A 19,394-nucleotide genomic window follows, 5' to 3' on the forward strand; every position below is an offset into this window, starting at 1 on the left:
CCCAAGTAGCAGGAAGGTTACAATTTAAATTAAATAAATTTGAAGTGTATCCAACTTGCACAGTTGGATTATTTACTCTGATGTGATCAGCTCCACACAAAAAGGAATGAAGAGGGTTGCTGATGGTGTTTGGACAGGAGGGTAAGAGATATAATGGTGGAGGGCAATGGGAAGTTGGGTTGGTGGACTCTAGGATCAAGATATCAAGAGGAGAAAAAAGTCAGATCAGGGAAAAAGAGACTAACAGGTGATGACAATGACAAAGACAATAGGATTACAGACTTAGCACAGGGTCTTTAGACCAATCTTCTCACTGAATTGTCCAAGGTAATTAATAGCAGAGCTGGGAGTGGAACACAGTTCTTTTGATTAAAAATATCCAGGACTTTCCACTGGACAGATTTAGGTAGTGGGGAAGAGGGCTAAAAAACTAGAGGAGAAAAGTTGCCCCAAACAGTTTTTAGATACTATAATTTTCACAATTCTCAATAAAGCTGCTTTGCCCTTTTTCTTCCCCCTAAACTCTGTCACAATCACAATCACTCCCCCCCTCATAAAAAACAAAACAACCAAAACAAAAAACAACAACAACAACAAATGGTGTGATGAGTGATGGGGGAAAAAAAAACGGAAAATTCTTAAGTTGTGATGAGAGAGAAATTTCAGCGTTCCAGACTGAACAGTTCTGGGCAATGGTGAAAGTCAGATAAGCCCTGTATGTGGCTAAAGTGGATCTAAAATTCAGATCACCAGTGGTAAGAAGGTTAATGAAGAGGGAATCCAAGGCATTTTAGGGAATATCAACATGTATATTGACATTCCCAAGAGCAAAGGCACGGGTTAAGGTGGATGGGTAGACTGTGATCCAGATAGGTGGTTAGACTCCATAAGAAAGGAGAATGGTGGGGAAACTATTTAGGGGTAAACTCAAGAGGAGAGATAGGAATTTGTCAATAAGGTAATGTGTGTAATTCAGAGTATTGATTTAGCATTTGACTAGCTACTGACTTGCTTCAAGTCCCATTTAAAATCTCATCTTCTACTGGAAACTTTCCCCAATCCCTTTTAATTCTAGTGCCTCTTCTAATTATTCCCTATTCATCCTGTATGTATCCTGTATTTGTATATATTTGTTTGCTTGCTGTCTCCTACTAGGAAGAGGAGGAGCTGTCTTTTGCCTTTTTATATTCCTAGTGCTTAGGAACTTAATGTTTTTAGATAGACTGACTGATTGAATTGAATTGTGCCTCAGTTTCATTTGTAAATGGAGAGGAAGACTTGATGGTCTCCAAAGTCCTTTATGAGTCTAAATCTATGACTTTTCCTGACCTGGAATGTTGGAAGACAATAAAGAAGGTATACTCAGGAGCCATGGATGAGATCTCTTGAAAAAGCTAGGTCCCCCTTTATGCAGGAAGATGGAAGGAACTTGAGAGGAAGTAGTGTAAAATGAATAAAAGCTTGTTATCAGGCCAACAGAGCTTCAAAATCTTCCAGTGCATCCAGGGCCATCTCCAGTCATCCCAATCTCTGTCTGGCCACTGGACCTATTGTGCCACAGTTTTCTTTTATAATCCTGACTCAGTTTCCCTAATTATTCTGATTCAGTTTCCCTAAATTGTCCTGCCTTGGTTTCTAATTTTTCTGCTCAATCCTGCAACACCACCCCTCCCTCTTAATCATTAGAATATTTGATAAGGATAAAAGACCTTCTATCTTAGACATCATGACCCCAGCCCTTCCCTACTTAACAGAATGCCTCCCTCCATCCTGTCAGAGCTAGATCCATAGTTCTGTTCTCACTCTCAGCACCCTGCCTCAGTCTACCCCCCATGTCTGAGCCATATGTATATATGTCATGGAGAACTCACGTTATTGCTGGATTTTTGGAGATGATAGCCTTATTCAGCCCTGGGACCAAACCATGGATCCATTTGGTCCCAGTAAATTTCTCCTTTCAAATAAATTATTAAAAACTCTCTAATCTCTATCTTGCCTCAGTTTCTCCTGCATCATATTTTGGAGGCTCCAATGAGATATGAGAGCAGGATAAGAGATTAAAGATCTTCAGGTCTCCTCCTTGGGTCTCGGGGAGGCTGGAGATCTGGGTTCTTGGCCTGGAGAGGCTGGCCCTCTGGATTTTTTTTCCCAGAGGCTCTGGGAAAAAGCAGTTTTCAGCCACAACCATGTTTGACGCCTGATGGTGGACACCTTCATATTTGGCCACGGGAGAGTAAATCTGGATGTCTTAGGACACAATCTGATCTGTTTACCTGTTCTGTCTGTCTGTGCTAACACCTGGATTCTCAGAATAATAGAATACCGATGGGCATTAAATTCTGAGAAGGGAATCAACAGGACGCTGACCGATCCCTCTGGTTTTGTGTCTTCTAAGACACATCTGGTCCGACCTGACTCTGAGCGCCTTTTTGGGCACTCTCTGGTTATGTGTGTTAAATGTTTTGTTTAATGTTGTAACTGTGCAGTCTGTGTGATTTGTGATCTGTGTTCTGTGTGACTTGTCTGTCTGTTCTGTTGGTTGAGAGCTCTGCTAAAGGTTTAAGAACAATGATTAAGAAATTTGGGAATTGGTTATTTCAATGTTGCAACTGTACTTAGTATAAAAATTGCTTGTTATTTAAAATTTTTAACTGGTTGCACTAATTTGTAAGTATTTTTTAAACCAGGCTGACGGTTTTTTCCTTTGGAGCAGTTTTCAAAACCAGCTAATAGGATTTCTGAGGGAAAGAGCAATAAAACCTCACCTAATTCAAATTCCAGCTTGGCCTGATCCGGGCTGAGCAGATAAGGCCTCTGGAGGCAAAGGAGTTTATGTTAATTGAAACCCAGGCAGGAGAAAACATTTGATTAGGAATTTGAGGATGATGCTGAAATTATGGGAAATAATTTTACTATTGCCTTTGCATGTCAGATTTGTTCTGAGCATTCTTTTGGGCAGTTTTAAAATTGGGGGAAATAATTTTACTATTGCCCATGTTGGTTATCTTTGAATATAAGATCTTAAGAACAATGGCTTATTAAAGCGAAGTTCTGCTAATTTGCCTGAAAGGGGTCACATGCCTCTAATTAGGTAAAGTATGTAGCAAGAAAAGTCTGAATTTTCTGAAGGCTCCAATTCTGGCCAAAGTTGGAACTTAGGAAAAGTCCATTGGGAATAATGGCCATGTGGGCCCAGAAGGAGAGAAAGAAACTATGCTGTTCAGTGAAATTCATTATTTGACATATGATAGCAAAAGCAGTTTTATATTATTGTAAATTTAAAGCTGTATTTGATTGGATTTTTAAGTTAAAATATAGGTTATTAAAGCAAAATACCAGTAGTTTACCTTAAGGGGGAGGTCATTAGAAGGTATGTTGCTTTCTAGAAGTATTGGGTAATTTGTAAACTATGAAATTTGTCAGCTCTGTTGAGTATATGTATAAGTTTTATGAAATTTGGTTCAAAGTTATTTGCGAATCTTGAAAAAAAAGTGATTTAAAGACAAGGGTTGAGAGATTTGCAAAAGCAATTAATAGTTTAAATGGAGCATCAAGTCAGAAGGGTTATTGGTTTGGGAGTGTTTAAAGTATGTCAGAGAAGGTTTGAGCAAGTAGGCATTGGGAGGAGAGAGACAGAAATGGGACAGGAAGAGATGGTGTGAGAGTGGAAGAAAGAGAGAGAAAAATGGCTTTCCAGAAATAGGGAACAAAAAGGCACAAACTCCTAATGAATCTGTTATTTGCCATGGGAAAGGAGAGGCCTGTCTTTAGCTGGCAGATTGGATTCTGGGGTATACAGCATCCTAAAAAGGTTAGCTATGAGAAGTTGGGGTGGGGAACCATAGAATAGGGGAAAGGTGGCCACGTGGAATTCTCCCCCCCACCCCACTAAGTCTCCCGTTGTTGCTGGATTCTTGGAGACGATAGTCTGATTCAGCCCTGGGATCAAACCATGGATCCATTTGGTCCCAGTAAATCTCTCCCTTCCAAATAAAATATTACTCTCTAATCTCTATCTTGCCTCAGTTTCTCTGGCATTACAGATCCAGATGGCTCTGGGGGGAGGAAGGGGGAAGTGAGGCAGGTGACCTTGGCCAGCCTACCTGACTTAAATTTAATTCAGATGCATGTCACGGAGAGCCCTCCCTAAGGATAAACAGTAACAAAAGATCCAATGGAAGGCATAGCCTAAGAATGCCAGAGGGATAAGGCTAAGGATGACAAGGTGGCACCAAGGGAAGGGAATATTCATAAAGGTAGCCTGTAATATTGGATCTCAAGAGACTTGGAGAGAAATATGAGAAATATGGGAAATATAGGACGGCTGATTTTTATTTTTTTTTTTTCACTTCCACAAACCAAAAGCCCCAAGCTGGGAATAAAAGTTAGACAGGTGATGTTCATTTTCTCACCTTCTCTTGTGGCACAAATTGGATACAGGTGTTTGGAAGCCTGGAGTCTAGGGTCTTAATAGAAATGCAAGACTTTGACTTTCTCATTCTTCCCAACTATTTGCCTTTCCCAAGCTCTGGATGGGTGGTAATGAAGGCCTGTGGTGGTACTCTCTATTGTTGAGTTCTTGTGACTGGTGGGTAAAAAGAACCAACCATAGCTTTCCTACTTGTTTCTATGCTTACGAATAAGTGGATTAAAAAACATCTATTATTATGGGCCCAGCACAGTTTGTGTGGAGTAGAGACAGTTCCTGTTCTTGAGGAGTTTATGTTGTAACTGGAGAAAACAACACAAAGGAGATCAGCAGAGGGGCAGATGGAAAAGCCAAGGAATCCTTGGGTTAATTAGAAGGGATTTCCTTGCCATGTGGTAAGGCTGAATAGGACAGGTCCACCATCAATGGGAAGGTAGAAATAGGCCATAAGGCTGGAATAGCCCTTCCTTAAGGATGGAGAAGGGGGAAGACCCCAGCTCCTGGAATTTCCAGCACTCTTGTCCGCTGTGCCCCCTTGCTATCTTATGGCCCATGTAAACCCTATTATCTTCCCCATTGTTTAAGTACAGTCCTGGACATATAACTGTGGAAAACTGAAGTGAATTTAATTCCATTAAGTTCTAGTTTGAATGACATATTCAGATGACTTGGTCAACTGTACAGTTCGCAAGGAATTAACTCTATTCTTATCTCACATCATTATTTTGCCTAATTGATACTGGTAGACTCGTCCTTTTACAGTAAGGTAATATAAGAGCAACAACAAAAACAAGAGTATAATCAGTGCGTGAGAATTAGAAATTGCTGAGAAAAAAAAATGGAAAAATCATCTCTAGTCTTGGGATGAAGGTCAAAGGGGAAGAGGAAAATCGACAGAACTGTTTTACAATATAGTCATTCTCAACTACACATCCCATGAAATCCATGTAGATTAACTACATTGAAAATCTGAAGATAAAATAATGCAAAATTTCCATAAAGCAAATGATCCTTAGACTCATTACTTTGCAGCCAGATAATTTATGTCAGAAACATGTAGTGTTCCTTGAAATGTGTGGGGAGACAAATAAATAAATATCACAGCTATTTATTTCAAGATGATTTTTAAAAACTAAAAGTTATTACAAACCAATATATTCATTTTTATTTTCAAATAGATCAAAACCAGAACAGTTAATCTATCTCTCTCTTTATATATATATATATGTATAGACTAGAAAGCAATGGTATAGTTTAATTTTGCAGAACTTTATTACATCTTTTAAAAGTTCCACTTTCTATCACAGTAGTCCTTGAGCATCACTGTTTGGTGCTGGATTCTAGCAAGTCTTTTGCTTCATTTATTTTGGTTGCTAAATAAGGAGATCCACCTGAGAGGACAAAGGAAAACAAATGAATTAAAATATACTTCATTATGACAGTTTTTTTAAAAGACCCAAATTTAGAAAAACACTCCTAATTATAATTTTCTCATATTTTCTTGTGCATTCATTTTCTGACAAATTGTTTCACAAGCTGACTATATATCAAAATAGCATAGATTAAACTTGTATAGTGAAGTACCATTAACATCCAACAATCAGACTTAGCCACTGTGGGAAATAAAAACCCTGAAAAAGTTGTAATCTGGAATAATTTGAAAAATATACATAGCTTCCACAGGCAGACTTTTCTTAACTAATTTTTAAAGAACAGAAAGCTATATAAGACTAAAAGTCATTCCCCAATGGTTAAGGAATCAGTGAATATAAATAAATAGTTTGCAAAAGAATTGCACATTTCTGTATAATCAACCAAATGAAACAATGTTCAGGCAAATACAAATACATTTGCAGTTCTACTTCACACCCAGCAAACTGAGAAAGAAAGGAAAAGATGGAAATAATCATTGTTGGATCAACTGCCTGTATTGTAGGTACACTTATGCACCTTATTGGACATGTTCACTCATCCAGCCATTAGTAAAGAGACATGGAATTATGCTTTTAAAAGTGACTTAAGGGGCAGCTAGGTGGCTCAGTGGATAGAGCACAAGCCCTGAAGTCAGGAGGACCTGAATTCAAATTTAAACTCAGACACTTAACACTTCCTAGCTAGGCAAGTCACTTAATCCCAATTGCCTCAGGGGGGGAAAAAGTGACTTAAAAGTCCATACTCTTTGTCCTAGAGATACCACTCCAATTGGGGGGTGGGGGATGGGGAGAAGTGAGGTGAGAAAAAACAGTTTCATTGGAGCCCATTTTGTGGTGTTAAAAAATAGGAAACAATTGGGTAATTGTAGAATGGCTTAAACACATTTTGGTGCATGGAGTAGAACATTATGATAACAATGTTGATGGAATTGTGAATTGGTTCAGCCATTCTGGAAATCAATTTGGAATTATGCCCCCTAAGTCACTAAATTGTACATACTTGCTAACCTAGGGATATCACTAATAGGCCTGAACCGCAAAGATCTTTAAAAAAAAAAAAAAAAAAAAAGGAAAAGAATCCAAGTACACCAAAATATTCAAGCAGCTCTTTTTGAGTAGCAAAGAACTAGAAACTAAAGAAGTAACAATCAACTGTGGAAGAGTTGAAAAAATTATGGCCTATTTATGGCAGCTAAGTAGTACAGTGAATGACAGCACCTGGAACATCAGGTCAGGAAAACTTGAGTTCAAATTTCCCTGAGATACTCACTATCTGTGATTCTATTTGTGGCCCAGTTTCCTCATTTTAAAAACTAAGATAATAATAGAATTTGCTACATGGTTGTTGTGAAGATCAAATGAGTTTTCAAAGTAAAGTGCTTTGCAAACCTTAAAACATTATATAAATGCTTAGCAAGAATGATGGTGATCAATGGATTGGAATCTCACTATGGCACAGAAATGATTAAACAGATGCTTTCAATGCAACCAAACTGTATGAACTTGAGCAGGATGAAGTGAGCAGAATAAGGGGAACAATTTATACAATAATAACACTGTAAAAACAACTTTGAAAATCTTAAGGACTCTGAACAACACAAAGACACAACAGAATTTCTGAGGGTAAATGTCAAAGATGCTAACTATTATCTTCCCCTCTTGCAGAGAAGTGATGGCCTCATGATACAGAATAAGAAAAAATTCTGTTGCATGTGGCCAATGTGTAAATTTGTTTTGTTTGACTACAAATATATTATCAGAGTTTTGTTTTTCTTTTCCTTTTCAATGATTGGAAGTAGGGGTAGAGGAGATATAAAATCAAATTCTGTTAAATAAATCCAGTTTTTAAAAGAACACTACAATACTATCAATAATAAACATGAAGAATTCAGAGTGTGCTGAATCAGGAAAACAATACAATTTCTACAACAATGTAAATGGAAAGGACAATAAAATGAAACTGAATAATTATAATGACAGAATTCAGCCTAGGAGAGTTGAGAAAATATACCTCCCCCTTTTCATTTCAAAGGTTGGGAACTATGGATCAGAAATACTCTATCTTCTGCCAAATTCAATTGATATACTGGCTGTTTTTCTGACCTGCTTTTATTCTCTTTCTTGTTAAATTTTTGTTACAAACAATAGCTTGCTGTGTAGGAAGAGAAAGAAATATTTTTGAAAACAACAAAAGGCATTAGTAACAATAAAAACATTTTTAAAAGAAAAATGAGATATCCACGTGTTCAGGAAGAAGTCCATCTAGTTGGCAGAAGGACAACAACAGATGACCTTTTCAAGTTACTTCCTTTAGGGAAGACATCAGAGGACACCTGTATAGTCCTTAGCTCCAAAAACATTCTCATAGGGTCTAAAGGTGTGCACACTACAGATGACAGTAACAAAAGCATTCAAAGAAGGGCTCACTGTCCTGGGATATGAGACTTGCAGATAGCTGCAGAATTGTGACTTAGGTCTGTGTCCTAAAGTGAAACAGGTCAGTAGTTCTTTAGTATTTTTTAATACAATGGAATCTCTCGAGTAATAACAAAATAAGGAAAATTGAGGTGAAATTTTTGATATGGAGCTGTTATAAATGATAAACAGAACCTATCTTGCTTCCAATATGACACAAAAATAACCACACCCCAAATGTCATACTAAAGCTACTTAAAACATAGTACCCTTCTGACTTCAAATCTTGAATAGTCACTGCTTAACACTCTATCTAACAAAATAATGTGATTAGTCTTTTGGGGTCTATTTTTTCATTTTCTTCCCTTCCCTTGAATTCTAGCCATCTGCCCACAATTGCTGCAAATATCATTAAGTTCCTATCAGTAGCTCACCACACACTCAAATATACCTCAATGTCATTCGTGAAAATATTTCTGGTTTCTTTCCTAAAAGGAATATGTGCTCAGGATGGCTCTTTCATAAACACTGATTCTTATGAATGAAAAATGAAGGAGACAGAAGGAAGAGGAAAATGACAGCTCTACAAGCTTGGGGTCTGGGTAGGTAGAGAGGAAAATGTTGGAAGTAGTTATATTTAGTCTTCTGCCCTTGAGGTCTCTGACAACATTTTCATATCAAAATCTGAATCACTGTAAACATTCATTACTGAATATATCATATAGTATCAAACCATGATCTTGAATACATAATAAGGGGTCCTTAAAAAGTCAATGAAAACCATACAGATGTGCTTGGGAACACAAACAAAGTTTAAAGAAAGGTTCTGGGGGGCAGGGAAAAGGACACTTCAAATAGGAAATAATAATTTTTTGTAGTTAAATAGTTTAAAACCTTTATAGAGACAGGCCAGTGCCAAACACTACATAGGCATGTTATAAATAATACATAAGATGAACTTCTGAAATATTAATTCATCTGCACAAAATTCTGGATGGTTAAATGGTAAGTTGTGATATGTTCATTTATCTGATGGAAAAACTAAGGCCCAGAGGGTCAAATGCCTTGCTAAATGTCAATGAGTTGATTCTCCACCAAGAAAATATTTCAATTTCTTCAACTCAATACAACAAACATGGTGTGCTAAGTGGTATGGATACCAAATCAAATCAGAAACAATCCCTGCCTTTAGGCATTTATATTTTACTGGGAGGAAACATGAACACAAACAGGTAAATACAAAATACAAACTAATTTCCAGGGTGTGAGCAAAGCAAGAGAAGTCAGGAAAAGCTTCTTACAACAAGTGGTACTTGGCTGAGTCTTGAAGGGAGCAAGAGGATTCCAAGAGGAGAGGGAGATGAAGAGAAAGGAGGGAAAGCATTCTAAAGCATGGGAGATGGTGTGTGCAAAAACACAAAAGAAAGACATTGAAGGTTGTATATGGGGAATAATAACACATGGGTCAGTTTTCCTGGAATATAAAGTATAGGAGAATAATGTGTAATTAGTCTAAAAAAATAGGATAAAGTCAGGCTGTGGAAGGTATTAAGTACCTGTATCTTAGAAGCAACAGGGAACCACAATATTCTTCAGCATGGAAGTGAAATGGTCAGATTTAATTTTCTGAAATATCATTTTGGCAGCTGTGTGGAATATAATTAGAAAAGAGGAAAATGGAAGCAGTGAGACTAACTGCAATAGTCCAAGCAAGAGAGGGTGAGGGCTAAAACAGAGTGGTGGCTGTGAGAATTAAAGGGGATAAGTATAAGGAATGTTGTGGAAACAAACTTTAAGATGGGCACAGAAGGGATTGAGGAAGGAAGATATTCTAACACTAATTGGAAGGATGGCAGGAGGCTGCATGGTGGAGCGGACAGGAGTCAGAACTTGGAAGATCTAGCTTCAAATCCCACGTTAGGCAGTTATTAGCTGTGTGGGTAAAAAAAAAAAATCACACAACTGCTCCAACGAGAGCTTAGTTTCCTCATCTGTAAAACGAGTGAATTGTGGTTGATGATCTTTGGAGAACATCCCAACTCTCCTTAGGAGACACCTTTCCAGAGCATCCAATGATGGCCTTGGCAGAAAAAAAGTTAGGAAGAAAGATAAGAGGAGGAGGTTTAGAGAAAGTGATGAGATTTGTTTTGGAACTGATGTGGGAAAGATTCCTTTTTTTGTGATTTCCCAACTCCCCCTAGTTAATGTAATTACCCTTTGACTCACAAATCCTTGTCCCTTTGAATTCCAATAGAAGATCCAGGACCTGTCCCAGCCCCACCTGGATCTGAGCCAACTTTGGGGCTACACCCCAAAACCCCTCGAGCTAAATTTCCCATTATAAAAAAGAGACGCAGGGACCCCCTCTTTGCAGAGATTCCAAACATGCTAGCCATGGGAGATGCTCTGTCCGGTGCCCTCCTTATCTCTACCTTCACCTATCTCCTTACTTCCAAACCCAATAATAAACCTCTTTTATCAATCTAGCTCTCGGGCCAATAAATGCCTTTATTGGGAACTAGCGCCGCTATTATACCTCATTTACCCTGTACCCTTGCGCCAAATCCAGGGGGGTTACAGGGGAGCTCCATTTGACTCCCTGTACTCCAAACCTGCCACTAGACCTCAACTAAACCCTAATTTCATTTAGGTACCCCAAATCTAGACCTCAACAGAACTATTGAGTGTGAGCCTCTGGAATATACACAAGGAAGTAACCAAAAGGCAGCTCTTAATATGGGACTGGATCTCCAGGGAGCACAGAGAAGTTTGGTCAGAGATCACTGAGATTGAATGAAGAATGGCGGAGAGGAGGAGAGATCCAGCAAAGAGCTGGGGAGGATATCCACCCAAGGGATGAGGACAGAAGCTCTCTCAGACAGTTAGAGGGGAAATGAGGAGAGAGAGGAAATCCTAGGCAGGAGAGAGTCCAAGAAGAGGGAGTAATCAATAAAATGGGAAGCTACAGATAGGGCAAGAAAGAAGAATTGAGAAAAAGCCATGGCTTTAGGCGAGGATGCAGCTGAAATCTGAGGAGCTGCCATGACCAGTCTTGTCTGGGAAGCCAAAAGTCTACATCTGTCCTCTCCACAAAGAGTTAAGAGACAACAGAGGCAGAAGATTGCAAGGAGTTGTCAGACAGTTTCTCTTTTTACATGGCTAAGGGTTAGAAAGTATTCTCATCAATTGGAGAATGGCTAAACAAGCTGCAGCATATGACTGTAATGGAATATTATTGTGCTATAAGAATGACAAGCAGTATGACTTCAGAAAAACCTGGAAAGACTTACTTGAACTGATGCTGAGTGATAATACATGGTAAAAGCAATAATGTTCAATTAAGAATTGTGAATGACTTAGCTCTTATCAGTAATACAATGATCCAAGACAATCCCAAAGGATTAATGATGAAGCATGCTATCTGTCTCCAGAACAAAGAATTGAAATTGTTTGAACACAGACTAAGGGATGCTATTTTTCACTTTCATTTTTTCTCTTATTCTAGTCTTACTGTACAAAATTGCTAATATGGAAATGTTTTCCATAATTGCACATGTATAACCTATATCTGTTTGCTTAAATTCTCTCCTCATTGCAGCCTTTGTCTCTCTCTTTTGGATTCTGCTACTTAGTTGTACTGACATTATCTCAAAACTCAACCTGTTTAAATCCATTATCTTTTCCCCAAAGCCAGCCTTTCCCAGAGTCTTCTCTATTTCTTTTAATTGTATTAGCATTCATTCTCCTTGTTACCCAAGCCTGAAGCCTTAAAAGAATCTTCCACTCTTTCCATTCCCTTATCTTCTTAGTTCTAATTTTGTTTTATCTCTCAAATCTGTCTCTTTCTATTCAGCGGCCACTTCCTTAATATTATTCAGATGTACATATAGTTGCAAAGCACTTTCCTCAGACTGTAAGCATTACCTACAACTTACAGATGGGAAAAATGATGTTCAAAACAGGGGTTCTTAATTTTTATGTGTGTCATACACCCCTTTGACAAATAATGAAGCCTTTAGACCCTTTCTCAGGATAATTTAAAGGTATAAAATCAACAGCATAAAAAAACAAAAGAAACCAATTGCACAGCTAACAATTTTTTTAAATTAAACAATAAAAAAATTAAAAGACACTCTGTTAAGAATAGATCTGAAGTTATTCTGATTGTAAATCTACTATTAATGAAGAAGGGACCTCGAAACTCTAAAACTCCCTGAAGGAGAAAATCTCCTTCAACTCTGCCTCAGTGAGGAACTACGCCCAAGGGAAACAAGACAGTTTCATTCTGTTATCTAAGAGGAGTTGGTTCACTCCAGAGCAAAAGAATTCCAACTCCATTCAATTAAAGAAACTCATTCAATTCTATTCAAATTCCAGCTCAAGCTGAAACCCAGATAGTAGATAAGCCAACTTGGGACTCCACCCACTAGCCCCCTTCAATTTGTAGCCAAAGCTACAATATAAGAGCCAATCTAAAATCCTCTCTTTGCAGAGATTATGCCATGCTATGCCAAGGAGGCCTCTGCCCACTGTAATAATATTCTTTCCCAGTATTATCCTCTCTTTACTCTCACCTATTTCCCTGACTAGACTTTATGCCTCTCTGTCTGGATTTCTAACCTTACTTCCCAATCCCTTTAATAAACCTCTTCTATCAATCTAGGTTTTCAGGTTTGTAAATTCCTTTACAGAGAACCCCTGCACTGCCCGAAGGAAGTCACCCAAAACTCCCTATCCTTGCACCAAATCCCAAGGGGGTGCAGGGGAGCCAAACCTCTCCATTTGGTTCTGTGAACTTGCCACTAGACCTTATCATTTAACTCTCTGACGACCAGAAACTCTAATCTCATTTTGGTTCCCTAAATCTAGACCTTATCATTTGGTCCCCTAATAAAGGAAACCCCAAAACCTACACCTCATCATATTTTTGGTTCCCATACTGGGAACCCCAAAAACTAGATTCATTTCATCACTACTTCAACTATACAAATCTGTTTTTTAGTACAGCTTTATTTCAATAGTTTCCTAATTGATTTTTCTATCTTCAATCTCTCTCTTCTCTAAACATTTTCATCTGGCTAACTTTACTAAAGAAATATACTTGATATATGATGTTCCCATGCCCCAAACTTTTAATAGCTCCAAAGTCAGATAGTAGACTGGAAAAATGAATAAAAAACAAACAAACTTGAATATAACATCTTAATGAATCTAATCATAAAATTAATAAATGGTCAAGAATATAAGAAGTAATGGCAAGAAAATGGAAAAAAAAAAAAAAAAAAAGAACCTAGCAGTACCAAATCTCAAAAATGCCCCAAACCCTATAATCATCAAAACATTTTGGTACTAGGGAAGAAATAGAAAGGCTGATCAGTTATCAGAACAGATAAGATACATAAGATACCAAATCTAAAAGCATATTAGTCTAGCATCTCATACACCCAAAGATATCAGCTATTAATACAAAAACTCATTATTTGTCAAAAAATTGTCAGGAAACCTGGAAATGAGTTTAGTAGACATTAGGCATCTGTAATGTTCTTCTCTAAAATAAAATATTCTCTGAGAGCAGTTTTCTTGGGGGGCTTCTGGAGGCAGCCTTCCTTTCAGTTCAGTGTAATAATCACCTCAAATGCAGCCAGGAGTTAAAGTTCATATTCTTTATTTTTTCTTTCCAAGTCTTGCCTCCTTCCTTGGGCCTGATTAGCTTTCTTGGAGGCCTATCTCTCTCCTTGGTTCCGAGAGCTTAAGGGCCTTCTCTGGCTTGTGAATCTCCTAGACTGAATCCTGGTTGAGGCTCAAGAGCTTCTAGGGGCTTCTCTTCTTTGGCTCTGAGAGCTCCTCTTTATATATGCTCTCTTAAAGGTGTGAATCTTGTGGAATTATAGTAAATACTAAGTACATGTAAATTAGAGAATCAGTATCTCATCAATTCCACTGACTTGGAACCTTGTAAGAATCCTAACAGGCATGGACTATCATTCCATATCACATACCAAGATAAACTCAAAATGGATGTTTGATTCAAACATAAATGTGTTATATCTTAAGCAAATTAGTGGAGCATGGAAGAATTTATCTGTCAGATCTATAAATAAGGGTAGAATTCACTCCCAAACAAGATAAAGGGGTTCAGATGAGATAAAATGGATAATTCTAACTATATAATTAAAAAAAATTTAATAAACAAAATCAATGCATTTAACATTAGAAGAAAAGCAGGAAATTGTAAAATCATCTTTATATCATGTTTCTTTGATATAGGCCTCATTTCTAAACTATATATGGAACTGAGTCAAATCTATAAGAAATCTATTCCTTAACTTAAAATAATAAGCCAAGGGATATGAAGAAGCAGTTTTTCAGCAGAACACAATAGCCATATGAAAAAAAATGCTTTAAATCACCAAAAATTAGAAATGAAAATTAAAACTATTCTGAGGTACCATCTCATATCCCTAAGAATGGTTAACATTTTAAAAGGTAAAAATGACAAATTCTGGAAGGAATGTGGGAAAATAGATACACTAATATATACCATCAGTGCATATGTGAATTAGTCCAAACATTCTGGAAAAGCAATTTGAACTATGCCCAAAAAGCTATTAAACTGTCCATGCCCTATAATCCAGCAATGCTGCTATTAGGTCTACACTCAGAAGGGATCATCATAAGAGGAAAGGGACTCATCTGTACAAAAATATTTATAGAAACTCTTTTTGTGGTGTCAAAGAATTAGAATTTGAGATGACCTTCATCAAATGGGAATAAATAAGTCGTGATATATGAATGTAAAGGAATATTATCATACTGAAAGAAATGATATAAGGCATGCTTTCAGAAAAAGATGGGAAAATTTTTATGAACTGAAACAAAGTGAAATGAACAGAACTAGAACAATCTACACAATAAAGAGCAATATTGTAAGAAAACCAACTTTGAAAAACCTAATAAACTGTGAACAACACAATAATCCAACAAAGGCCTCATAATGAAACATGCCATTTGCCCCCAGAGACAGAATTGATGAACTCAGTAGAACATGAATTATACTTTTTAAATTTTTCTTTCTTTTCCTTCCCTTTTTTTTTTTTTTTTTTTAAAGGGAAGGGGAATGGGAGTGGGAAGGCATGGCATGATTATACATATTATTTTTTTTCTTGCTTGTTCAATAGGGGAGAGAAAGGGCGAGAATTTAGAAAAAAAGGAAAAAGAAAAATCTCAGTGCTTTAAAAAACAAAAAGTGTCATGTACAAATAGGTGCTCAATAAATGCATCCTATTGCTAATGAATGGTAAGCTGCCATTCCATTGCCCCTTTCGATTTAATTTAATTCAATAAACATTTATTTTATCAAATTATTAAGCTTCACTGACAGCAACATTTCAATGAATTAATATTGTTGTTTTTTTGTAGAGGAAACAGCTACATATTAGGAGTGAAGATATTTATTAACAGTGTTTTTATACCAACAACAAATTATAGACAAAATGTTTTATTACTAATTAAATTTTGGATGGAAAATGATGGTGTTCAGAGATGTTAGCCAGTATGAGAAAGGATAGTCAAGGTTTTAAAATTAATGGCTCTTTAAAAATAACTGTGATTTATTGATAACAGAATCTAATAAATAAGAATACTGACCTAGAAATAAAAAATAAAGCACTCTTTCTTCCAGACAAAACTTATGACTAATATTGTAGATTTGTCTGTGAATGAAAAAGCATTTCTTAAGCCCAATTCTTGGGAAATAAATAGAAAAGCAAAGACAATTTCTGCCTTCAAGAAGCTTATATTCTAATAAAGAAGACAAAAATTAAAAGAAAGGAGTGACTATGGAGAGACACTCTGAAATTCACCTGGGCTGGCTAAGTGGGGCCATGGGGTAATAGATTTAAATACCTCATCCAGGAAAATGATAAGAATTGATATGATCATGGTTTCAGGCCTGGGGAGGAGGAAATGAGGGTAAAAGAAAGAGGGTAGAGGGAAAAAAGAATCACAGGATTTTGGATGGCAAGACTAGAAAAGAGAATTGGGAGAGAAGTTAATTATGGCTGTTCCTTTCCTAAAACAATGGCAGCTCCCAATCAAGAGAGTGGGGCTCCTGTGATTCTTCAAACTTGCCTACCCTAAATCTATAAAATAGAGATAAGGACACTGAATATACACCTGTTTATTTTTTTTTAAAGTTCAAATCCAGTGTAGACAAACAATGGATTATTTAATGAGAATTTTGAGTCAGACAAAATCCATGTCTTATCTCAAGACAGATTAGAAGGATCCAAGATCCCACTATGACTTGCTTAAACTATGTAAAACAGAGACATACAACTGCCAAAGGTGTGTGCCACTGTCATGGGGCTTGCCAAGGGCATAATCCACTATGAGTGAAGCCCTGCAGATATTCTTGTTTATAGATTATATCAAATTCCAGAATACTATAAAGGATTCTAAATATGAACTATAACCTTTCAAGAATGTTTGGCTTACTTATCCATGTAGGAAGACCAAGAGGATGAAGTATGCCTATTGTGCAGAGTATGATGTGCTGATGGATATTTAATTCAAAGCTTGTCCATTAAGTCCATAGAAATGGAAAGATGGAGAGTGAGTTGAACACAGAAATTGAAAAAGAGAAGATCAAGATGAATTGCCTTTGGAAAACTGCACAGTACTTTTAATGGCCCCAAAGTTTCCCTCTGAAGCAAAGGAACAGCTTTTAAATAACAATAGTCTTCTGATGATGTACAACTATTTATCATAGAACAAAACTGTCCCTAAATAATTAAGACTGTGAAACATCCAAACCCTAATGGAGCTGTACATGGTGGGCATGAGGAAGATCCAACTTACTGCTAACAAAGAACTTCACTTAAGATGGGGGGCAGTTAACAGTGAAAGATAAAGCTAACAAATGGATGCCGGCTATTGGGGGAAAAATTTGGGCTGCAATCTGTGCTGAGAGAAGAACTAGCCACACAGAAGTCACAGTCTATCAAAAGTAGAATTCTGATATTTCTATCTAATAAATAAGGAACAAATATGGAAGGATAGATGCAACATCTAATAAAAAAATATGAGAAGCACAATGGTGTTCTAGAAAGAACACAGCAAGCTATATGACCACGGTTTAAGTATTGGTTTTATCATATACTAGCTCTATGACTTCAGACAAAGCACTAGTTCACTTCTAAGTTCCCTCCTATGTAAGAGAAGAGTAACTAGATTAAGGGAGTCAGCTTCCAGTGACTAATTATGTGATTCTGTGATTTGATTCTATTATCCTCAAATCAAAAAAGCAGATAATACGGAGGCACTTTTTGTATGACATGAAGTCTATAGGCTTTCTAGTTAACCACTTTGATACCCATTTAGTCATTCAATTCTCTAATCCATCTTTCACCATCTTTTCTACAAGAATAACATGAAAGATTTTATAAAATATTTTGCTATACTCCTGGTAATCTGTTAATGTCTTCCTCCAATCTTGTAGTTTAATAACCTGCTTAAAAGGAAAATCAGGTTGGTGTGTCTGGCAGGACCAGTTTGTGATGAAGTCACGCTGGCTATTTCCAGTGGGGTTCACCATGTCCATTTCTTCCATTCCTCTGTGATTACCAAATAATTTAAAAACCTATCTTTTGGCATTTCAATCCATGAATCTAGGTCTCTCAAGGTAGACCCTATCAGCACATTCAATCAGCAATTCAATCAACAAATAGAGTGGTATTTTTGTCAAGTTTAGCCGTCATTAGAATTCAATTCTCCTTTTACCTTCTGACTCTAAGTGTCGGGCCTCCAATATTGGTCATACAGTACACATGAGCAACTTGAACTTGCCCATTTGTGGCAGGTACAGAATTAAGGTAGGCCAATTCAGTATTAGGTATCCTCTGTAGATATCTATCTTAGCCAAACTATAATTATCATTTATGAGACTCAAAGGCAACTAAAAAAAGTTACTGCAGTAACCATAAGAAATCTCTTCTTACTTTCAGGCTCTTCTGTTTTTTTTTTTTTTTTCAAAATCCACCTTCATTTCATAAGTGATCAAAAGGATAGACAAATAGCAGAGTTATCATGCAAGCAATTAGATGGACAGATTCTTGATACAATATGATCAACAACTAGAAACATTATGCATCAATTTCAGAGACAAGCCACAGAGTATAAATTCTTGTAACAATTTTTAACACACACTGTTTATTTGGACAAAGCAAATACACCAAAGAATGGTAAAAGAAAAAGAATACAGCAATGAACTGCCAACTGTGACAGTATACCCCTTCAATTCCTGCTACTCTTGAGGCTGGGGGAATCACTTGGATATAGGAGTTCTGAGCTGTGATGGTATATAGCACCAATCTAGGTTTTCCTGACTTCAGGGCCTGTTCCCAAACCACTATACCATGTTTGTTGCCTTCTTTTTCTTGATAGATATATTTTTATCAAAACTGTATGCTTTCCAAGATAATCTCATCTTCAATGGTTATTACACAGATGAAAGAGTTATGTCTATTCTCTCTGCCATTTAGTGTTTTATTTCCTATCCTTAACTTAGAATAGTTTTATTTTAAAAATTATTAAAATATTAAGAATTTCCTCAATTCCTCTGATTCTACTTTCCCATAAAAAAAGCAAAAATGGTAAAATTGGAGGACCTACATCAAATCTTCATTCTACCACTTACAGCTGGGTAACCTTGGACTGATTAACCTCTCTAAGATTCATTTTCCTCATCTACCAAGTAAAAATACAATACTTGGCACAATCTACTTAAGAGACTTGTGAGAATCAAATGAAAATAGATGTGCAAGTTTTTGATATTGAAAAGTTATATAAACATGGACTATTAGTACTATTAAATTTTAAAATGTAATCTGAATGAAAACTCAGGATAAGAAATATAGTGATAGTTCTTCAAAAACTAAAAAGAATGGTGGCAAATCATTAAATAGTATGGTAAAATATAATTCATATATACATGGACTATAAGTAGACAAATTCATGAAAATTATTACTTTAATATAGCTTTCCCTGTAAAAATATACTGTATCTTAATAAAAAAGAAAGAAAAGAAAATCAAGCATTTGTTTAAGCTAAATTGGACC

The 19,394-nt window shown here is 36.6% G+C and overlaps 1 protein-coding gene across 1 annotated transcript in view; it reads right to left on the bottom strand.

The window, feature by feature from the left end:
* Nucleotides 1-5,677: 5,677 nt before the first annotated feature.
* Nucleotides 5,678-19,394, bottom strand: part of DNAJC15 (DnaJ heat shock protein family (Hsp40) member C15) — a 58,806-nt gene continuing 45,089 nt past the window's right edge. The window contains exon 6 of the mRNA XM_051983860.1: nucleotides 5,678-5,820. Within this exon, the coding sequence (XP_051839820.1) occupies nucleotides 5,750-5,820 (71 nt within the window). The 3' untranslated portion in view covers nucleotides 5,678-5,749. The remainder of the gene's footprint in view (nucleotides 5,821-19,394) is intronic.

Source organism: Antechinus flavipes, chromosome 3 (assembly GCF_016432865.1).
Source record: "Antechinus flavipes isolate AdamAnt ecotype Samford, QLD, Australia chromosome 3, AdamAnt_v2, whole genome shotgun sequence".
In the NCBI taxonomy this organism is placed as follows: Eukaryota; Metazoa; Chordata; class Mammalia; order Dasyuromorphia; family Dasyuridae; genus Antechinus; species Antechinus flavipes.